The sequence below is a fragment of the Petaurus breviceps genome, unplaced genomic scaffold (assembly GCF_028583685.1).
Source record: "Petaurus breviceps papuanus isolate PSGF00001 unplaced genomic scaffold, PetGlider_PUasm1.0 190, whole genome shotgun sequence".
NCBI lineage: Eukaryota > Metazoa > Chordata > Mammalia > Diprotodontia > Petauridae > Petaurus > Petaurus breviceps.
Genome location: NW_027185810.1, coordinates 1324590 through 1347208, shown reverse-complemented (window position 1 = coordinate 1347208; position 22619 = coordinate 1324590). Strand labels below are relative to the sequence as shown.

General features: G+C 37.5%; 1 protein-coding gene across 4 annotated transcripts; it reads left to right on the top strand.

Moving 5' to 3' along the window:
• Positions 1–707: 707 nt before the first annotated feature.
• MCUR1 (mitochondrial calcium uniporter regulator 1) lies at positions 708–21884 on the top strand. 4 transcript variants are annotated; one of them, XM_069092434.1, is made up of 10 exons: positions 720–1422; positions 2740–2859; positions 6077–6180; positions 8377–8478; positions 9771–9812; positions 12545–12616; positions 15238–15291; positions 17825–17939; positions 18372–18473; positions 20322–21884. In XM_069092434.1, exons 1-9 carry the CDS (start codon positions 909–911, stop codon positions 18425–18427), a joined length of 1179 nt encoding a protein of 392 aa, XP_068948535.1. In that variant the 5' UTR covers positions 720–908; the 3' UTR covers positions 18428–18473; positions 20322–21884. The 4 variants fall into 4 exon arrangements, with proteins under 4 accessions (XP_068948538.1, XP_068948536.1, XP_068948535.1 ...); XM_069092433.1 differs by having other exon boundaries at positions 722–1422; positions 18372–21884; XM_069092435.1 differs by lacking the exons at positions 8377–8478; positions 9771–9812 and having other exon boundaries at positions 713–1422; positions 18372–21884.
• Positions 21885–22619: the final 735 nt, after the last annotated feature.

The window sequence follows — 22619 nt, the reverse complement described above, 5'->3', positions numbered from 1 at the left end:
GAGCTGGAAGGAACCTAAGAGGTCATATAGCTCAATATCTGCAGTCAATGTGTTATAGGATTTTTGTGCTGAAAATGAAAGAAGAAACTAGAGAAAGGGGTAACTGCAGAGCTGTCTATGGACTTTAAGAAAACTTCATCATCAAACTCAAAACAGTTCTATATAAAAAGCACAAAAATAAGGACTGTATGTGAAACCATGAACTTGCTACCTAGTCTGGCTTTTTTAAACATAGTTTAGCAAATCAGTAACAAAGGTGCCTAGTTTATGTCTCTTTCTGAACTTTGTTTTCTTGTGTATTTTTAATGTTTTTTTTTTGACGGACAATTCATTCTCTCTCTTTTCTATTATTAACTATACATCCCCAAAAAGAATCTCTCCCCAGCAACAAATAAGAATTCTCAGAGCAAGACAAATCATCCCATTGGTCAGTTGAACTTTTCACGATCCTCGGCAGCATGGTTGTCGTTTCCTATGAAGGCCGCCTTGCTGACAGCAACAGCCAATTATCCTTCTCTGCCATTGTTTAGAGATCGGGTGACTCAACTCCCCCACCTGTCTTCGGATGCTGGGGACCGAGAAGGAGCCCTGGAAACTTCGGCCTCCCTGGCTCCGGGGGAAGAGGAACTGGGACCAGGGGCGGGAGGGAGTGACGCCCCACCCACTCTCCGCCCCCCCCTCCCGCGCAGGCCACACCCCCTCCTCAAACTGCGGAGCACGCCCAGAGCCCGAGCCTTGGCCCCGCCCCCGCAGGAAAGGGCGGGACCTCGTCCGGCGCCTGACAGTTGCTGTCTCTCCTACTTCTACCCGACTCCCAGCTCCGCAAGGCTAGTGGGACTGGGCCGGCGGCGGGCGGCGGCGGGCGAGGGATGACCGTGTACTGAGACTAGTGAGCGAGCGCGTCCGCGATGGCCGAGGGAGCCGTCACCGGGGTCGGGCCGAACGGGCCCCCGCAGGCCCGGCGGCGGCGGCAGTTGCTGCTGCTGCTGCTGCCCAGGAGGCGGTGGGGGACCTATGGCGGCGGCTGTTTCCGGAGCCTCCGTGGGTTGTCCGTCTCCTCGGCGGGTTTCCGAGGGCTGCCCCCTAGCTCCTCGGTAGGCCTCCGCGGCCTGTCGCGCGCCTCCCCGCTGCTACTCCTCTTCCTCTTGCCCTCCCCGCGGCTCGCGGCGGCGGTGACCCCGCGCCGTCACCTTGGAGACTGGGAGCGCTCGCACCGGCGGCCTCGCGAGACTTCCGGGAGCCGGAGCCCGGCGGAGGACCCTGGCACGCGCGCTCCGGCGCCCACAGCTCCGGGGCCGTCCTCCTCGGACCCGGGGCTGGGCTGTGGCGGCCGGCTGCGGTGGTGCAAGTCGTGCCTCGTCCCCAGCGTCGCCGATCCCCGTCACCTGTGCAGTGTCTCGGTGCTGGCTCCTGCGAGGAGAGGTGAGGGGTAAGGGAGAGGGGGGCGGCGGAGTGGGGAGGCTCGGAGCCGCGGCCCCGGGACGCACGCGGATGCGGCAGCGCAGTCGGAAGCCTCGGGGAAGGAGGAGGAGGAGAAGGAGGACGGGGTCAGCCGAGTTCATCGCTCTTCCCAGAGGAGAAAAAGAGAGAGCCAAGGGCTCTGGCCTCAGCCAGGAAAAGCTGCGCTGGCCTGGGTAGTCCGGTCCCACCGCCGAGACACCCAGGGTGGGTGTGGTTTTAGTGTGTGATGGGGCGGGGCCTGGAGATGAACTTGAGCCTGAACTTGGGCTGATTTCAGAAAGGCACTTTGCACTGACATCTCTGGTTTTCTGTTCCTTTATTTTTTCACATAGAGATGAAATGAGCTTTTGCCCTTTTCTTTCTAAAGAGAGGATTGGGAAGGGAGGTGGCTTTCAGATTTCGAGGAGGAAAACGAAAAGAGTTTTTTTTCCAATTAACTTGAAATTTTTGAGTGCTGGCATTGACGTGTTAAGATGCAGAAGTTTAAATAGCCCTAAACCTACTAAACTGCTTCTGGTTAGATCTGCCAAAGGTCAGCTGTACTGCTGTCTTGAGAGATTATGAGTGATGTTTGTTCGTCCTGTTTGTGCATGGGTCAGTAGTTACTGGTCCCAAGGTCACCAAGCAATTCTGAGCCCGAAGTATTTGGACTTAGTAGTATTATACTTTGATTATGTATCTGTGCTTGTTGGTGCCCCGCTGAGACTCCCTGGGGAGAATCTGATTTGTGTAATAAAGTTTTCATTGGAGTCTAGACCCAAGTCTAGGCATGAGAGTAAAGTAAAATGATGAAGTACCAACTTAGTGTTAGATTTCAAGGAATTTAGGTAGAAGGAGGAGAGTATCATTGTATCTTTCATATTATTTCCATTTTCATAGAATCATAAAATCTTATAATTTGAAACGAACATTAGAGGTTATCTGTTCTAACTTCTCATTTGTGCAAAAATTCCCAGAAATGACATCTCTGATAGATTCTGAGTTTTCTTTTGCAGCATTTAGGGAATAAAGTGAGTTTCTGAGGTATTTTTTTCCACTTGGGTGATTTCTGTGGCTGAAGATTCTAGGACCTTTAAACTTAAGAGTTGAGATTAATTTAATTTAATTTACTGAATGGATCATCTGTGTGTTAAAGGTATTTTTAAAAGCATATAAGCTATTTGATAGTATCTAAGGTAATGCATTTTTATGAATGCTGCATTTCACATTATTATATTGCCTCTGCTTGATATTAAATGTGTTCTCTTTTTTGGCCTTGTGTTTTTCTTTCCTTCCTAGATCTGAGCATTTCTGCTAGTTCACAACAAAAAGAAAACAAGTTACCTGTTTTCACCTCTTCAGGGAGTAAGAAGCTCTTCTTTGATACCCATGCTGTGGTGCTTCTTCTGGAAGAAAAGGGTAATTCTTTTGGATATTGATTGCTCAGAAAAAAAGCATTATAACAGAATTTCATTTACTTTCTCACCTAAGCTATTAAATTTGTTCTGTTGTTACTCTGTAATTCTTAAATCTGAATTCTAACAAAATATAAAGTACAACAGGGAATTAGGGAGAAATATTAATAATCAATTCAAGAAAGTTTTACCTTAAGTCCTTTCAGCACATCAACTTCGAAGAGTTCCCTGTAACCCCTACCTGTGCAGGAACATGGCAACAAAGAAAATAGGAGCCTTATAACCTTGCTAACTCTGATATGATTGGTAGTTATATTAACATCAGAAAAATTCAAAGTTCCCATGGCAATACTGTCCTTAGGGCAGTTTGGGCAGTGGTTTTATTATAGCCCATATTTGCTCTTAAAAGTTTGCATTTAGGGGCGGCTAGGTGGCGCAGTGAGGAAAGCACCAGCCTTGGAGTCAGGAGGACCCGAGTTCGGTTCTGGCCTCAGACACTTAACACCCACACAAAAAAACTAGCCATGTAACCTTGGGCAAGTTACTTAACCCCAACTGCCCTCCAAAAGGCAAAAAAAAAAGTTTGCATTTAAAATGTTGTTGGCCAACAAAAGAATTGCTTATAGTGGGAATTATACAAAATAACATATTATATATGTGTGTATATGTATGTATGTATGTATGTATGTATGCAGTTGCTTATATAACAGTGCTTTTAAAAAAATAAAAGGAAGTAAACATAATTTTCTAGAAAATAAATGAACAAGTTTAAAATGGACACATCTTTATCAAAATTAATGCAGCTTTGATTTTATTTCATTGTGTTGTTATTTAACCAGTTGTATATATATATATATATATATATATATGTAGAAAACTGCCCTTCAAGCATGCCTAAAAAGAGATGAGAAAATGAAGAAAGCACCTTTTAAGTCAAATCTAAGTTTGACTGGTCAAACAGCTCCCATGCCTCATATTTTTCAGAGAGGTGGCCAAAGCTACAGAATTAAGGACAGAACAAAACAAAAAAAACATTTTCTGCTCCCATCCATCTTCTCTACCCACATAACTACCATTCCTCTTCCTTGAATTATTACAGTGACTTGGATCTTACCTTTTCTCCTAAGTGTTCAACTTACTTAATCAAAAATTGGCATTCCTGTGTTTGGCAATAACTTCCTATCATTTCATGTCTCCTATACTTCCAGTCACTACCCTGTTAACTCTATAATCAATCAGTAAGTATTTGCCAAGTGCTTACTATGTATCAGGTACCGAAAATACAAATATAGTGAATGAAACAATTCCTGTTAGCAAGGCACTTATTGTCTATTCAAAAGTAGAGGAAAATGTAGAGTTGAAATGACTAACTATAAGATCATGATTGGATATAAGTCAAGTTAGAGCAGGGATAAAGGAATGAAAAAAATTGGAGATATTGATGAGGGCAAAGAAATTTAGGAGAGGTGAGGCAAAAGGATTAATGAAATGATAGAATAGATTTCCCCAGTCTCTGCCTCAGCTTTAGCTCTGCCTCGCCATTTGCTTAATGGATATTTCAAACTGGGTTTGAAAACAGCTCAAATTCAGTATGTCCAAAGCAGAATTCATTCTCTTTCCCTCAAAACCTAGTTCTCTTCCAAACTTTCCTATTTCTGTTGAAGGTACTACTACTCTTCCAGTCCCTGAGGTTGATAATCTCTCGTATCTGACCCTTTTGCTATTTGTAGTGCCACCTCTTTAGTTTAGGTCTTTATCATCATTCCTAACTGTTCTTTTTACCTCAAGTCTCCCCCCACTTTTATCCATCTTCCATTCTACTCAAGTTCCTGTCTGATTATTTCTCTCCTCTACTCAGTAAATTCAACTTCTCTGTTTAGCTTTTAAAGCTCTTTGGAACCTGACCCCAACCTATATACATCCTTTGGTATACACTATGTACTTGGTATACATGTATACATCGATATACATCCTACATTCTGTGATCCAGCACTCCATCTCTCATCTCCTTGCCTTTGCATTGGCTGCCCCGATTCGTAGAATGCACTTGCTCTTCATCTCTGCTTCATAGAACCCTCTCCTTCTTTAGGAGACAGTTCAAGCACCATCTTCTTCATGAAACTTTTCATGATCTCCCTAACTGCTGGTACCCTCACTCCTACCTTCTAATTAACTACTTTGTATTTATTTTATTGGCTTTATATTCTGGATCTATTTACATATATATTTATTATTTCCCCCATTGGAATGTAAGCTGCTTATAAATAGTTTATCTACAGCACATAGCATAATGCCTGACACATAGTAGGCACTTAATTGTTGATTTATTGAATAACGTACTAATTTGGCACTCTTCCTCAAGTCTCCCTAACCAATCCTTTCTCCACATAGCTGGTAACTTGATTCCTAAACCACAGGTCTGACCATGTCACTGTCTTGCTCAAAAAGCTCTAGTGGGGGCGGAGTACCGGCCCTGGAGTCAGGAGGACCTGAGTTCAAATATGGCCTCAGACACTTAACATGTACTAGTCGTGTGACCTTGGGCAAGTCACTTAACTCCAGTTGCCCTCCAAAAAGCAAAAAACAAAACAAAACTAGTGGCTCCCTGTTTATTACTTCTAGGATAAAATACAAATTCCTGGCATTTAAAACACATCACAATCTGCCTCCTGCCCACCTATGTCTTCTATTTACTTTAATGGGTACATGCTATTTCCCCAGATACAATATAAGCTCTTCATAATACAGTAAAAAACATTGGTGCTAGGATTCAAATTCCACCTCTTATTCTTGCTACCTGTGTAACTTAGGGCAAGTCTCTTAACCTTCTGAGTCCTTAGTTTCCTTATCTTCAAAATGAGATTTTTAGACTATATCTTTTCAGATGCCCTTTTCCACTTTAGATATATTATCTTTGAGGACAGAGACTCTTTTGATGTTGTTTATTTTGTCTTTGTATCCCCCTCAGTGCCTGGCACATAAGTGTTTCATAAAAGCCTATTCATTCTTTCCATTCTGCTATGTTGCCTATATATTTCTTATACCCACAGAAATGTTTTCTTGTGACTATTGGCACAGCCACATATTGGTTTTGCTACTACAAAAAAATTAAGCCTTTGCTGTAAAGTATCTCCTTTTTATAGTCTTTTAATTACATATTTCTTTGAAGATTTTATCCAAGGCACAGAATTTTCCTGAATGTAGTTGTTTTATTTATTTAGGGTTTACCACTCAACAAGCAGAAATCATTGTCTCTGCATTAGTGAAGATCATGAACAGCAACATGGAGCTTGTCAACCAGGATATGGTCACCAAGGTGCATCAGGTTAGTGTAAAGCCAAGCACAAGCAGCTTTCAGGGTTCTGATTACGCAGTATAGTGAACTCTATTCAGTAACAAATTAAGGCAAAATATTCACAGAAATTAAAATACAGCATTTACAATGTTATGGCTTAACAACTTATCACTAAAGTGGTCACATAGTTTTCACCAAAGTGGTCATATAGTTTTTTAAAAAGTACATTCATTTAGTAACTCAATCATTCTTAAGGAGGCAAGCCTCCCTAGTTAATACAAAGTACAGAGGTCAAAAGTTTTCCATCCCTAGGTCACATTGTCTTAATCTCTTCAGTCAAAAAGTCTTCTTTCTTCCTAATTAGAGATTAGTTTCCAGTCATCCTTAACTAGTAAGTCCTTAACTCAATCATCCTTAAGGAGGCAAGCCTCCTTAATTGACACAAAGTACAAATATCAAAGTCTTCCACCCCTAGTAAATCATGATCTTCTCAGTTTGCATTAAATACCCAAGGAGAGGTCTTTTCATCTTGACTTGAGGCAGGCTCTCAGCTTTCATGGTTCCTCTTCCATGATCCCAGCTCCTGCCCAAATCTATCCCATGTCACCAAAGTTCAAAGGCAGACAGCCCTCAGTTCTTTGTCCAGTTTCTTGTGCAGTTCCTCGTCCAGTCCCCATTCCACACTGAAGTTCACCATGTCTGGTCCACCTCAAGTCCTTCACAGTTTCTGTTCCTGGGAAGACAGAGCTACCATATCATTCACACACATTGCCAGCATCCTCATCAATTCACTTTCTTCCTCTGAAATCAATTCAGACCCACTAACAAAGTCTGAGAACTCAACACAAATCATCAGTATAGTCTCAGGCCTCTGAAACCGTCAGCAAGACCCTCCTCCAGGATTTCTGTAAACATACAACAAGAAAATCCTCTTTCAGGGCTTCTGAACTAGCAGCAAGGTCCCCGGGCTTCTATAACAACAGCACCATTCTCTAACAACAGACAAATCTGACAAAGTAATATCAAAACAGACAAAGTACCAACACAACAGCCATGCCTCCTCCCAGTTCTCCTCTCTTCTCATTTCTTCTCAATTCTCAGTTCAGTCCTTAGTTCTCATTTCTCTTCTCAGTTTTCAGTTCAGTTCTCAGTTCTCTTCTCTCTCAGCCCAGCCTCCAGAAGCTTGCTCCAAGCAGTTCTGGCCTCTCTAAGCTTAGGCTTTTCCTTATGTATGGTATTAGCTCCTCCCTGTTCCACCCCTTCCCATCACAACAGGAAGTTTCTCCCACTGTGGGACTCATAATCATGAACTTGGAAATAAGTGCTAAGTACCTGTTTGATTGCAAATACAAGGGGATCTTCAAATTCCATTACTATTACAGTTAGCTGAGAGGAAATCTAGGTTTGTGGGTATTTTATGCATTTTAAAATAAGTAAATTAGTATATGCATATGTATATCAGTATCCTACATTGTGTTGTTTTTTTTTTTTAAAGCAATCAGGGTTAAGTAACTTGCTCAAGGTTACACGGCCAGTTATTTCTGGGTGTGGTGCTAAGTATCTGAGCCCAATTTGATCCCCAGGTCATCCCAACACTGGAGCTGGTGCTCTTACTCTCTGTGCTACCTGGCCGCCCCACCTACATTGTGTTTTGAACCTAACATTCATTGAGTACCTTTGTTCAAATGAAAAGTGTCGAGCATTCATCTCCAAAGTTCTCAGAGATAAAGAGGTCCAATGCCATGAATATTCAGCTATTGAAAACAAAAAATAACTTTTTTCCATAGTCACTTTGGTGTGGTGGTGTTTGGGGAGCAAGGAGGCAAAATAGATAATTTTTTTCTAAAGCTTTCCTAACAGTACTTAATAGCTAAGCATGTATATGACACTTTTAAGATTTGAAAAACATTTTACATATGTTTGATAACATTTCTTAGTGTAGACATAGTCTTTAAACTAGGCATCAAAAAGATTATTGTTCCTGTTTTAGTAAATTTAGAAGTGACTAAAAATCAACTATTTGTTTTTAAAAGCATTAACTAGATATAATTTTAAATTTCACAATTTTAATTATCCCCTTGATGGTGAGTAACGGTTGTCATGTTACATTCAGGCCCCCTAGAGATGGGTAAAAAGTGTCTATGTTTGATCACAACTCCAAAGAGAGAATAGGCTGAACGTTCTAGGTAATATATGTCGATTGTGTATGGGCTTTTCTTTTCCTAGGAGATCACTGTACAGCAGATAATGTCTCAGATTGCTGGCGTCAAAAAGGATATGATCATTTTAGAAAAGAGTGAATTTTCTACCCTCAGAACAGAAAATGAGGTAAACCTATAGAACTCTTCCTGCTTATAAAATCTTTTATGGCAAAGCAGTGCTGTCAAATGGAATTGTTTATGTAAGTTTTAAAATTCCTTCTGCAGTGAAAACACAAATCTCATAATACTCTAAAGCAGGGGTTCCTAATCTTTTTTATGTAATGGACCCCTTAAGCAATCTATTGAAGCCTATGAACACTTCAGAATAATGTTTTACAGTGCATAAAATACATAAGATTACAAACAAAACCAGTTCTATTGAAATAAAGTTATCTGGAGAAAGCTAGGTGGTACAGTGAATAAAGCCCTGGCCCTGAATTCAGGAGGACTTGAGTTCAAATCTGACCTCAGTCACTTGGCACTTAACTAGCTGTGTGACCCTGAGCAAGTCACTGAACCCCAATTGCCTTGCCTTCCCCCTCTCAAAAAAAAAAAAGAGAAAGAAATACAGTTATCAATTTTTTTTAAAGTTCACCAGGTTCAGAAGCCCTGCTCTAGAGGGTTTAAAGTCCAAGTTCTATGATAGTTATTTGTTGTTCAGTCATATCTGACTCTTTGTAACCCCATTTGGGGTTTTCTTGGCAAAGATACTGAAGTGGTTTGCCATTTCCTTCTCTAGCTCATTTTACAACTAAGGAAACTGAAGCAAATAGGTGACTTGCCCAGGGTCACACAGCTAGTAGGTATCTGAGGCTGGATTTGAACTCAGATGACTTCCCTGATTCTAGGCCTATATGATAATTGCTAGTTCATAACTTGCCATTTAACTGAAAATGTTACATGTATTGTAGCTTATTAACTCATATGTATACTCTTAGTCCTCTTCAAAAAAAAATCTAAAAAAAATCTATTTCCTTTGGTCTCAGCCTCAAAGATAATCCTCTTCTTTTAGCCAAATGTTGGAACTTAAAATTATTGAAAAAGCATCTTTGAAAGCTATAATTGGCTAGAGTAGTTGGAAAAAATTTGAATGAGATACTGAAAAAGAAGGCTCAGCTTTAGAGGCAAATTCCCACAAAAAATTGCTAAAAATTTTTTCGCTTAATATTTATTAGTATACATCATCTTCAAGAAACATTGAGTAATTAATGTAGTAGTGTGAATGTTAATACATTAGATTGAGGGGAATGTTGACACAAGGGAGTTGTCCTGAACAAACCTGAAATTCATAAAATTGGAGGAAAAAGAAAGAAAGGATCCTGGTCCAGGAGAAAGAAACTGAATTTTAGCTTATTTTCTTTTCTCTTAAAACTTGAATTTATTATTATATTTGACTTGTTTCTTTTTTGATGTTTTTAGAAATTAGTACTTAAACTCCACCAGTTAAAACAGCGAATGATGGTAAGATATTTTTTATGAGTAATAATAAAGAGTCGTTAATGAAGGTAGTTTTAAAAGTACTTGTTATTACACTAGATGGGCTAGAATTTAAGAATACCTCAAAGAACCAAGCTGCATCAATCCATACAGTACAATTTTTTTTTTTTTGCTTTGTGAAGGGCAGTTGGGGTTGAGTAACTTGCCTAAGGTCACATGGTTAGTTTTTTTTTGTGTTAAGTGTCTGGGGCCCTATCCGAACTCAGGTCCTCCTGACTCTGGGGCCAACACTCTACTCACTGCAACACCTAGCCGCCACAATTTTTTTTAACCCATGAAGTAAAGAAAATAAAAATAGTGGGGCAATTTTTTTTTTATTTCTAAGTTTTTGCAACAGTTGATTTGCCTGGCCCTTCTGTTGTTTAGTTTGTTTAAAACTGACTTCAGCAGTAGGAATTGGGAACCACCAGTGGATAGTCTCAGCTTTTTCTTCATCAAGATTTTATATTTTTACTAATATTTGAAAATTTCTTATAAAGCATGATGACTTCAAAGAGATGACCTTTTATGTTAGAGAATCACTATACCTCAACATAACTAAAACACTGGGATTTGGAATCAGGGGACTTGAGTGTTGCCCAAACCTCTGGCCTCTTTTCTTCTTCCTCCATAATAGCTTAGTTGTTGATCTCATCTGCTCCCCTGGATTCAATTATCTTCTATACACAAATAATTCCCAGATCTATGTATCCATTCCTAATCTCTCTCCTAAGCACCAGTCTCACATCACCAATTGCCTTTTGGACATCTTGAACCAGATGTCCAATAGACATCTCAAATTCAGCATTTCCAAAACTGAACTCATTGTCCTTCCCTCAGTTATTCCTCTCTTGCCAATTTTCCTGTTACTTTTAAAGGCACCATCATTCTCTCAGTAAACAGGCTTGCAACTTCCAGGATATCCTCACTCCCCCACATATTTAATCTATTGTTAAGTCTTGACATTTCTACTCTCAGACATTTCCCATGTAAGTTCCCTTATCTCCACTCACACTGATGCCACCATAGTGCAGTCCCTTGTCACTTCACACCTGGACTGTTGCTTGGTCTCCCTACTTCAGGTCTCCTCACTCCAGTCCACTCTTGGCTCAGCTGCCAAAATGAATTTTCCTAAAATATAGGTCTGACCATCTTACCCTCCCTGCTCAATAATTCAGTGGCTCCCTATTTCCTCTAGGACCAAATATATTAGGTATCCAAAACTCTTTACAACCTGGCTCCTTCCTACCTCTCCAGTTGTCTTATACTTCACTTTGCATTCTGTGATACAGCCAGACCAGCTTCCTTGCTTTTCTCCATATCCTACAGTTACAGCTGGCATGTTCCCCCCTCACTTCTGCCTCCTAGCTTCCTTGGTTTCCTTCAAGACTCAGCTTAAAATCTGAATTCTGCAGGAAGTTCCTTCTGGTTCCTATACCACCTGAAATTTCTCCTGTTCCCCCACATAGCTAATGCCTTCCCTCTGAGACAGATACATAGAGCATCAGTTAAGAGCTTACCATGTGTAAGGCATTGTACTAATAAGTGCTGAAAGTACAAATACAAGGAAAAAAGAAAGATAGACCCTGCCCTAAAGAAGCTTATATTCTAATGGGAAAAAATACTACATAAATAGGAGTGGGAGGAGAGAATTCTTATTAAATGGTGTGGTATCCACATGGGAGCCAACTAAAGGAGAGGGCAGAAGGGGCAGAGGCACTGTCATTTCTCTCTCCAGACTTCTCCACTTTTACACTAGCAGCCTTCTCACTTTGGAAAATGCCTCTCTCCTTTCAGCCCTCTCCTTTAGTGAAATGCCCAGTTCAGCCATGCTTACTCCTCTCCTGGCTCCATTCTTCTCTGAACTTCTCTTCTTGGCCCCCATGTGGAGTGTGTGTATGTGTGTGTGTGTGTGTGTGTGTGTGTGTGTGTGTGTGTGTGTGCACGCGGGTGCTCGTGTGTATGCATGCAAAGTCGAAGGTTGGACTTGAACCCACGTTTTCCTAAATATAGAGCTAACTCTCAATCCACTAAAGTTTATTTTTAGGACTTGAGATTATCACATCTACAATGTCATATGAAAAATAAGTCCTGGGGCGTCCAGCTGGTACAGTGAGTAAGAGCACCGGCCCCAGAGTCAGGAGACCTGGGATAGAATCCGGGCTCAGATACTTAGCACCACACCCAGAAATAACTGGCCATGTAACATTGAGCAAGTTACTTAACACCAATTGCTTAAAAAAAAAAAAGAAAAGAAAAAGAAGTCCTTAGAATATTAAATGGCTCAAGAAGGTTTCATGTTATCTGCCTTTCAGTAGGACTATTACATAATATTACTTTTGTCTATTTGGTAATAGGTATGTTTTTATTTTTTCTTTACTTTTACAAAAGAAATAAAAAAGTTATTTTTCATAATATACTTTGATCTATCTCCAGCAGTAACTCAAATTATTATATACAGAACACTCAGAGAGAGGATATATTCTCTTAAGCAATATATTCTTTTATATATTTTTAAAAAATACTTAATGTTTGACTTCTAATAGTGAGTATTTCTATGTAAAAGAACAAAGGAGTTTGTCTTCATAGATATAAGAATTAAGTAATATTCTAGTTAAGTAGAATTAAGTAATATCCATCTTTTGATTCCATCCTTTCTTTGATGTTTTCTTTTATTTGGTTTTTTCTCCACCTCTTTTCTCTCACTTGCCTTCCAGGATGAAATACATAAAGTCCGGGCAGATAATAAATTGGATTTCAATATAGAAAAGAGCAGAGTAAAAGAATTGGTATGTTCTTTGAAATTTAGTTTCATTTTAAGATAAAATTCTAGGTGAAACCTGAATTTGCACAAGTAACTCTCTGGAGGGCTAAACACAGGCAAAACCTTTTATTTGATTTTTGACATTTTTAAACTTTCCTCAACTCCCCTTGTCCCTAAATTTCAAAGTATCTCTCAGATTGGTTCTTATTCTACCTTCAGGAACTTTTCTCTCACTTAATTTGGCATATGTTATCAGAATGAAAATTTAAAGCTTAGTCAAATGAGCTTGGATAATACTTGAATTGGGAGCATACTTGTAAACTCTTAGTTTTATCACCTAGACTTTCATATGAGGATTACACTTAATCCCAGTATTACGTTGAATAAGATTAAGTATCTTCAGAATCTGTTTCAGAAAAAAATTGAATAATACTGATAACTAGACTGGAGTAAAAAAGATTAAAATTGTGAACTAGCACTCTTTTTTTATGTTTGCTTTCAGAGTCATATTCTTTGGCCTCAAACTTGTTAAACTTAATAACAGCTAAATATTTTTCATAGTAAAATAGTTTAGTGATCTAAGTAGAAGTCTGGGGAATTCTGTATAGCTCATTTCTCATTGTCTTTCTTGCTAAAGAATGTATTCTTCTAAATTGTCTTTTATTAGCATAAGACTTCATACGCACAAAGCTGAAGAATAATTATTAGCTCTTGTTTTTTTATCTTCTCAATTTTCTCATACATATTGAAGCTATGCATCTTTGAAACCAAAGGACAGTCACTACTATGAATGGGAGTCAAATTCCTACTGTGTTCAAAGTGGCCATTAGCATAGGACCATTTTCTAAAGGAAAACATAACTTCTTATACCTTTTGGTTTTTATGATTTTGTAAGTAAAAAACTATATTTACTGCAGACAGCTTATTCTTTGATCCAGCCTGATCTAGAGAGCACTTGCAGTTGTGGGAGGTCCTGAAAACATGGACAAAAACCAGTAAAATGTATAGATTTATTTTTTTTTCCCTACTTGAAAGTCTGCCCTTGTTATTTTTCAGCTGAAGCCATCATTGTAGTTGTGTGTTTCCATGAAGGTATTAGTTAGATGCCTAATACAAACAGATTTAGTTGCTTTTATCATTTAATCTTCACCTGATTATCCCCTTCCTTTTGGAATAATAAGTGAAGCAATGTGGTGTATTTTTGTGGAAAGGAGACTTCTTAATATTTAGATGGTTAAGGTTAGAGCAGTAAACAAATGGTAGGAAATAGTTGCCTTCTGGTTGTGAGCTTCCTTGCACTGAACCTATGGCTTAAAAGATGAGTGACCATTATCCATTCATCATACTTGGCTGCTATCTACTTCTAAGATTCCTTTTAGTTTGGGGCCTCCTCCTCATCAATAACCTAATTCTTATTGTTATTCTTTACAGATAGAAAATATAATGGAATTTTTTTTAATGTTGGGCATTTCATATGTTTGAAAAAAAATAGTTAACTAAATTATTTCCTCATTACCAAAACTACAAATTATCTTTTCTGTATCCTCGTTTCAAGAATTCCAGTCACTTGAGTGATATGGTTAAATGTAATCTGCATGCCAAAAAACTGTACTAAACTATGGCCAAAGGGAAAATATAAGCTTAATTCTAAGTATTGTCACCCAGTACAAAGTAGCATCAACTATAACTCTGTAGTGTGGCTCTTTTTACAATTAACACCTGATAGGTGAAGAAAGTCTTGTTGTTTTTCTCTCACTGTGATTATATGAGTTAAGTATATTTAATAAGCCATGAAATTTGTTTGATTTGGCATATAAATTAACATGTACTATTTACTTTATCAATAAACATTTATTTTTTAAAATGAGAGAAAAGATCCCCATGCCTATAAATTTGCAGTTAGAAGACTTGAGTTAGATTCCTGGCTCTGCTCATATTGCTAATAAATGGCAAAGCAAGGATTTGAATCCAAGTCCCCTGATTCCAAATCCAGGACTTTTTCACTGGAATCCATTGCCTTCACATTGGTTAGTAGTGAACTTACTTATCTAAGATTCCAAAGACAACACGTGTTGTCTTTGGAACAACAACTATTTTTCTCCCCCTTGTTTCTGTTCAGGCCTCAGTCACCTGATTTGCCAGTATCTGATGTGTCTTGGATTGTCCTTCCCTACCTTTTTCATTCTCCACAAAAATTTAATCCTTAAAGGAGAAATTAAAGAAGATATAATAGTAAGAGTTGGAGAAAAAGATTCCAGAGTATTTACAGTTAATAGTGCATCTCTAGACAAAAATAATACCGTTGTTCCTATACCCTGAGGTGATTCTAGAATGCTTTGTTGTTGTTTTCAATTGTGTCTGACTCTTTGTGACTCCACTTAGGGTTTTCTTGACAGAGAGACTGGAGTAGTTTGCCATTTCCTTCTCCAGTTCATTTTGCGTATGAGAAACTGAGGCAAACCAGGTTAAGTGACTTGTCCAGGGTCACACAGCTAGTAAGTGTCTGAGACCAGATTTGAATTCAGGGAGATAAGTCATCCTGGTTCCAAGCCCAGCACTCTATCACAATATTAATTATGATACCAGAGCAAGACATAAACAGGAATGAAGTTGTAGTCTAACACAAGTTAAATTTTATCTTTTCAGTATTCATTGAATGAAAGAAAACTACTTGAAATGAGATCAGAAGTATTAACATTGGTAAGAAGTGCATTCTTGTGTTATATCTTAAATTTACCTTTGCCTCCTGTTCTGACTAATAAGTTAATGGATAACGTGTCTGTGGTAAAATTATGAACTCTCAGGTTCATGATGGCAGAATTATATCCTAAAGAAGCAAAAATCCCTTCTTAACTAGCACCAACATTAGGTATGTTTTGTACTGGTTTACAAAAAGAATTATCAAGAGATTCTCCCTGCTTTTCTTCCTTTTCATGATGTCTCCCATTGCATCTTGTGGAATTGAATTCCAAAGTGAAATTCATGAGGATTGTAGAGCCTCAGAATTTGAAAATTACTTTAGTGGCTGAAATAACTCAAAACCAAAGATATGTGAATCCTATTGGACATACAACCATGTGTCCTTAGAAATGAAGAATGAAACAGTAGGCTGTGGTTAATATTGATGTTTTTGCTTAGTTGTAAGTTTGTCAAAGAGAGAGTTTTCCACTTCCAAAATAACTGATAAATCAAGGAATTGATTCAAAATGAACCAATAAAACAACTTTTTTTTAAGGTTAAATATTTAAATACAGTTAAATAGAATCTGTTTTTATGGGGTTTTGTAAGCTGATATTTACTAATCCTGCATGAAGATGGGTGGGGAAAATGGCTGACTGAAGTTGCTTTTATGTTATAGAAAACTGGATAGGGATAGGTGCTAGACTTGTAATTTTATTGGAAAGCCAGACACTAATTATTACCTGTCTGACTTCCTTATTTGGGTTTTGGGAGGGTAATTGTTGGAGTTTGGCAATACAAAGAACCTTATTTATCTGTTTCACTTTTTAATCCTATTAGTTGTTTTCTTATCCTTTTTTATTTTCGTATACAACTGGTCCTTACTGAGACCTCTCTTTAATGTCTAGATGATATGACCTAATAACATTCAAAATGATAAATGAATAATCACTATACTCCACCTGAACCATTTGGACCCTAATGTTCAATAATAATTGATACTAAGCATCAGGGAGAACTTTCATTTTCTGAAAGATGATTATTCTGTTTCCCAAAGGCAGCTTCCCTCTCCCTCCACTTCTAGATCCTGATTTTTTCATCATATTAAAAATATGACCCGGAAAGAAAGGATTATGATTTATAAACTTATTCATTCAAGTGAAATCAACCCTGACCTCCTCAACCCTCCACTAGAGCACAGTCAAATTTATTTGTGTGTTGACTGCTAGATGCAGTAATGAATAAAGCTCTGGACTTGGCTTCAGGAAGACCTGAGTTCAAGCCCTGTCTCAGACACTTATTAGCTGTGTGCCCTAAGCAGGTCACTTAACCTCTTTCAGAGCCAATTTCCTTAACCATAGGTGCTGTGATAACACTTCCCAGGGTTGTGGTTAGATCAAATGAAATAACATTTGAAGTGCTTTTACAAATCTTAAAGTGCAGTATAAATGATAGATATTATTTTAGTTTTAAAGCTGAATGCCCCCTTTGAAAAAAAAGGGGTTTTTTAGGTCCTTTTGAAGGAATTGTGGTACATTAATGCCTAACAGAAAACCGCTTATCCAAATTTTCTTTATTTTATATCAGAAGAGTAGCAGTATAAAACTGATCACTACCCACTAGCATTTTTAAAAATTCAATTTCATTGTGAATGAGTAAATTGAGTAGAAATACAGTATTTCTTTGACAAACATGACTAACCTTTATGGGTTAACTTTGTAATCAGGCTTGACTTTCAATATATCCTTGTGTATCCAAACCACATAATGATCAGCCATATATGTTAAGCTGTTTTTTTTAATACTTTTTTTTTTTTTTGCTTTTTGGAGGGTACTTGGGGTTAAGTAACTTGCCCAAGGTCACATTGCTAGTTTTTGTGTTAAGTGTCTGAGGCCATATTTGAACTCAGGTCCTCCTGACTCCAGAACCAGTGCTCTATTCACTGAGCCACTTAGCTGCCCCAGTTATGCTGTTTTTATATAAGTTTATATATAAGTAATGTTAGAAAATTTGAGAATACAAAATAAATTTATTTTATAAATAAAATATATAAAAATAAAAAAAATATTTTTAAGAGTATTCTGAGTTGTCTCTTCTATGGCCATTACTGTAGGCACTATTGTATTTTTTAAAGCTGAGGAAATGGTCCTTACCCTTATTAAACCCATAGTTTAATTAAGGAATAAGGGTTCATAGACCAATTAGAGTACAATATATTAAAAAATGTGATAGAACTAGACACGTATGCTGAGGAGATTCTCAAAAGTTTTTGAAAGTACTATTTCTGTATTCTCTCATTTGTACCTTATAACATCCCTGGAGATAATCTCTCTTAAGTGGAAAAACTGAGGCTCAGAGTTTTTGTAAATACAGTGTTAGAGATAAGTATTAGAATGTAGGTCATCCTCATTCCCAAGTCCAGCACTATCCATTATGACATTCTGCCTCCTACAGTGTAGTAGAGTTAGGTGAAGCTTCTTAAATTAGATGTATGAGTTCAATGGGACCTGATAACCTGTAGTTGTATAATGTTATGTATCTCTTTGTTTTAAAGCAGGCACAACAACTCCGGGCTCTTACTCAGACAGACAGAAAGATAGACACTGAAGTTGCTGGCCTGAAAACCATGCTTGAATCACACAAGCTTGATAATATTAAATATTTAGCAGGTAAGATGTTTTTCTGTTAGCTATTAGAAATAAATCCACAAAGAAAAGCAGTGACTTAGGATTTTTATCTCTTACAAAGCCTTAATTATCTTAAAGTTTAACCAATTAGAAATAAAATGTTTTCTCTCTCTACTGCAGGCCTGCTATAACTTATGCTATACTAATTTTTACACACTGGATTTAGTGTCTCAAGGGTTTTTTCTTTAAAAGAAATACATTGCTTTATACTTTGGAGGCTACAAGTAGTGTTATTTTTGTGCCTACATTTGAGCAGCTGTAGTTTTTATGAACAAACATTTCATGGAATATAGCAAATCATTGAACTGCTAGTTTTCTGTGGGAAGAGGAAAAGGTTATATATGTGTACCTAAGCATTCCTTAAAGTAGCAGTTAAAAGAATTAATAGTTTTTCCCTGTTGTTTTTTTTAACAGGTTCCATATTTACATGCCTAACAGTAGCTCTGGGATTTTATCGTCTATGGATTTAAGTGCCTCCTTAAAAGGACCTGTATTGTCTTGCCTTAAGAATATGAGGTTATTACTTTTTTCTTGTTTCAGATTTTAACTCTGATTTTTATTTTATTTATGTTATTTTTTATGCAAATTATGATGTATAACCAACTTTAAAGTGTCAGGAAATCCATTTTGTGGCTCTATCTTTTTGATATCCTTTGACGTCACTGGTATATTTGTGAGGAAGGAATTCACTGGCTAAAGTACTGAAGAACCCACTTACCTTGACCAGGGTCATGATCACCTTCTTATACTTACTCTTTAAGGAATTTACTATCAAAAAGCTATGGTGGCATTATGAGTGACAAAGAATCACAGACTAGTTGAAGACCACAAAAATTTCTTTCCCTCTTGACCCAAGCTTCTAGCAGCAAATAACTAGCACACTGTACCAGTATGCTTTTATTTCAGTGCATTTTGTTGAAACCTGGGTTTGTTGCTGTGTTCACTAAAAAACTAAATTATTGTAGTATTTACAGTTTGTGACATCCAGCCAGGAAATCATGTTGCCCAGTAAAGTGTGTTGGCATAGTAAGGAATCACCTCTTCTACCTCTTGAAGTATTCTAGGGTTTTTTTTCTTCTTTCCCTATCTATCAATGGAGTGACTTGGGAACTAATAGTCATTTTCTAGTGACCTTGAAAACTTCTAGTGACAAACATGACAGTGTTGTATTTCAGTTTTGTATGACATCTATTTCTTCTGGACTTTCATCTACTTTGTACAGTGGAGATATTTGGTCTTATTTCCATGGTGATGTGCACACCTATCTCAATAGAAATAAAACTGATCATTTAATGATTTTGTTCTTATCTATCACTGACTTAGTCTTGGGCTCTTAAGCCCAGAGACTCTCCGTACCCAAATCATCTTAGCACAGACATTTCATCTATTTTAGTCTGCCTCTTCATTAATGATAAAAAAAAACACCTTGAGTTTTGAAATGTAGTTCTAATTGTATCATTTTTCAAGGGTGTATGTAGTTTTTCTTTTTATAAGAACATTAGAGAAACTTTTTGCATCCAATTCAGCTAAAGTCCTAGTTTTAGAAAGCATTTTTTCTCATCTTGGTTTTAATTCTTTGTGTACAGAATAAGCATTTTACTTTCAAGTGAATTTTTATATTAATATAACAGTTCAGTACAAATTCCACGATTAGGTAAAATAAGTTAGGAGACTTAAATTATTAGCCATGTGTTGGAATTTTGCATATAATATAATCAATGATAGTTACTAATTGTTCAAGTATAATTAGTATGGCCTTTCCAGAACAAAATTGGGTTGTAGAAAAGTCCTAAGACCACCCCAATCCAAATAAACATGAAAGCTCAATTTTTTCTTCCCTTCTCCCCTCCCCCAACCTTGGATTTATCTGTGGCATTAGCAACCAAGTGACACTATAATAATTTAATGTATTTGCTAAATACATTAAATTTCAATACTAAGTGTGTTAAATCTAACTAATGTTGCTTTTTTCCAGTTGAGTGAAATATCTTTTATTTTTTTTCCACTTTTGGAAAAGACTTTCCAGAAAGGATTGAATATTCAGCAAATGCAGCAATAATGATAGATTGACTAAATCTGCTGTCCCAGCTTAGGAGTTTTTGTTTAAATATGTAATCAAAGATTCCTTGTTGGTATTTAGTCTTCACAGCTTCTTGGTGAGGAGGAGAATAAGGATGTCTGTCAATCCATATATATTAGAGCACTGCTGATTGACATTCCTCTTAAGGACAAAAGTGTAATTTTTGATAGGTCTTCATGATTCATCTATTTGGTACTTTACTGTCAACACAAAATAATTTCTACAAACTTTTCCATCCTAACTAGGAACCTTCTTATTCTAATATTTTTTTTTCTTTCTGTTAGGTGTTTTGCTCCTACACCTGAGGATTAGGAAGGATTGGAATATTTTACATCCATTATTTCATTTTTAAGTGTTTCCTAGCCAAAATGCCCTGCAAAATCTTTTCTACTGTAGGCTCAGGAAGCTACAGACTGTGTAAGTGTACTGCTACCAAACAGGACAGAACCCTGCCCAACAAAGAAAAAAACCAAGTTGTCATAATTTCACAGGATGGGGCAAGTAGGGAGTGGTAGAGTCATACAGTAGCACTAAACTGTAGCATCTGGTCCATCCTCATAAAAAATATTGTTCTGATTAGATGTTGAAAATAAACCCCTAGAAAACAACAGCATAGATAGTCTCTAGAATCAAGAGTACAATATAAAACCAAACACCTAAAATGGGCATCAGTTAAACAGACAGGTTTTACTTCCTTTTTGATGTAGGATGTGTTTGTAGACACTTAAGTCTTTATTGGGGAGGGGAGAGGAGGGGTGCTTTTCCAGTCATGCCTTTAAAACTGGAGATGTAGCCCAAGGCAGCCAAAAACCATTCCTTGCTCTTTTACTCCTCTGCTAATGTGTCACCTGTTGGTATATTTTATACTATTTCTCCTTTGGAAGTAGTGTTTCAGTTTAAATCACTGTGCTCTTTTTATTATAACAGCTGGGTTTCTACTTTATTATCTAGTAAAGGAGTCTGAATGTATCCATTGTTTCCCTCAAGTGTTTTAAATACCTCTTTTAAGAAACAAGTCAGAGGAGAAGGATTTTACTAAAACTAAAAGTGTGGCTGGAATCTGGCATTGAAGATTTAATAAAAGTAAAATCCTGAATGCTTTTTCTGAGCATTAGTGAATATCTCCAACTTTAACCTAGCTGCTATTTCCTATTATTGCTGATGACATTCTTTGTTCCTTGTTTCTATACTTTGATAATTTCACAAATCTGTTGTTTCATTGCTGTGAGCTAACACTCCACCAGTGAAATAAATGAACGTTTCTTATCTAAAATTTGTATCTCACCTAGTACCTGGAACAGTACTCTGTACACAGTAGGTGTTTAATAAATGTTGTCTGAATTTAGTTTTGTCATGATGTATAGCAGATTTCTTCCTCAGTTTTCTAATCTCCTTTTCCCCCCAGCACTTCTGCTTTATAATTAACCTCATCAGTATTGACAAGCACCTCCATTTTTATTCCTTTGAGTCACATTGAACTCTGTTATGAGGATATCTGTCATCTTATTTTTAAAACATCTAAAATATTCTACTGAGGACCCCTGGAGTTAGGTCTTAGATTGATCAAGCCTTTAAATAATTTAATACAAAAGTTTCTTGGTGATACCAAAACAAAAATATATTTTTGGAAACAACTCTTTTATCATGTATATAAATGTCTGAAAGTATTTGGGGTCTCCTATATGTATACTATTTGAAACAAATTACCTTTTTCCATTTCTAAATCATTTCTTAACTATATTATTCAGTGATGTTTAATATAAATTTAACTATATAAAGAGGGGGAAGAGCCTTTGTAACAGAGGGCATGAAATATTTTTAATATTAAAAATAAAATACATTGAGAGAATTATGTGACTATTGCATTTTTTCTAATCAGAAAAGTCAAGAATCAAAACTACTCCCTACCCTGTTCCTCAAACCCTCTGATCTAATTCCTTAACTTCCTTAAACTTATGACCTGTTCCTTCATTCCACCTCAGCCATACAAGAATAGTCACTTACTATACTTCACTATTACCTACAAGTATACCACTTCCCTAAGTAGAAACTCTGATATCTATCTCACCATAATCTCTTATCATTCTGCTCCTCCCTATGCCACATCCCTCCTAAACCTATTCTTTGCCTACATCAAGATTCTAATCCATTCATCTTACAATACTAGAATTTTCAACCTTTCCTTATTTTTTCTTTATTGCCTTCAAACATACTCAAGTGTCCACTATCCTTAAGAAACCACTTGACCTTATCATCCCCTCAAGCTGACATCCTATATCTCTCCTCCTTTCTTAGCTAAACTCCCTTAAGAAAGCTTATCTATAATTATTGCCCCCAATTTGCCTCATCTCCTTAAGCCTTTGCATTCTGGGAACTGGTCTCAGCCCTTGTCCTTCTTGATGTATCTGCTGCATTTGACAGTGACCCTCTCCTCCTGGAGACTCCCTCCCCTTGGGATGTTTGTGATTGTACTCTCCTGGTTAGCCTCTTATGTGTCTGATCTTTTCCTCTCAGTCACCTTTGCTGACTCATCATCCACAAGATACTCCATAAATATGCATGTTGCTCACAGTATTCTGTCC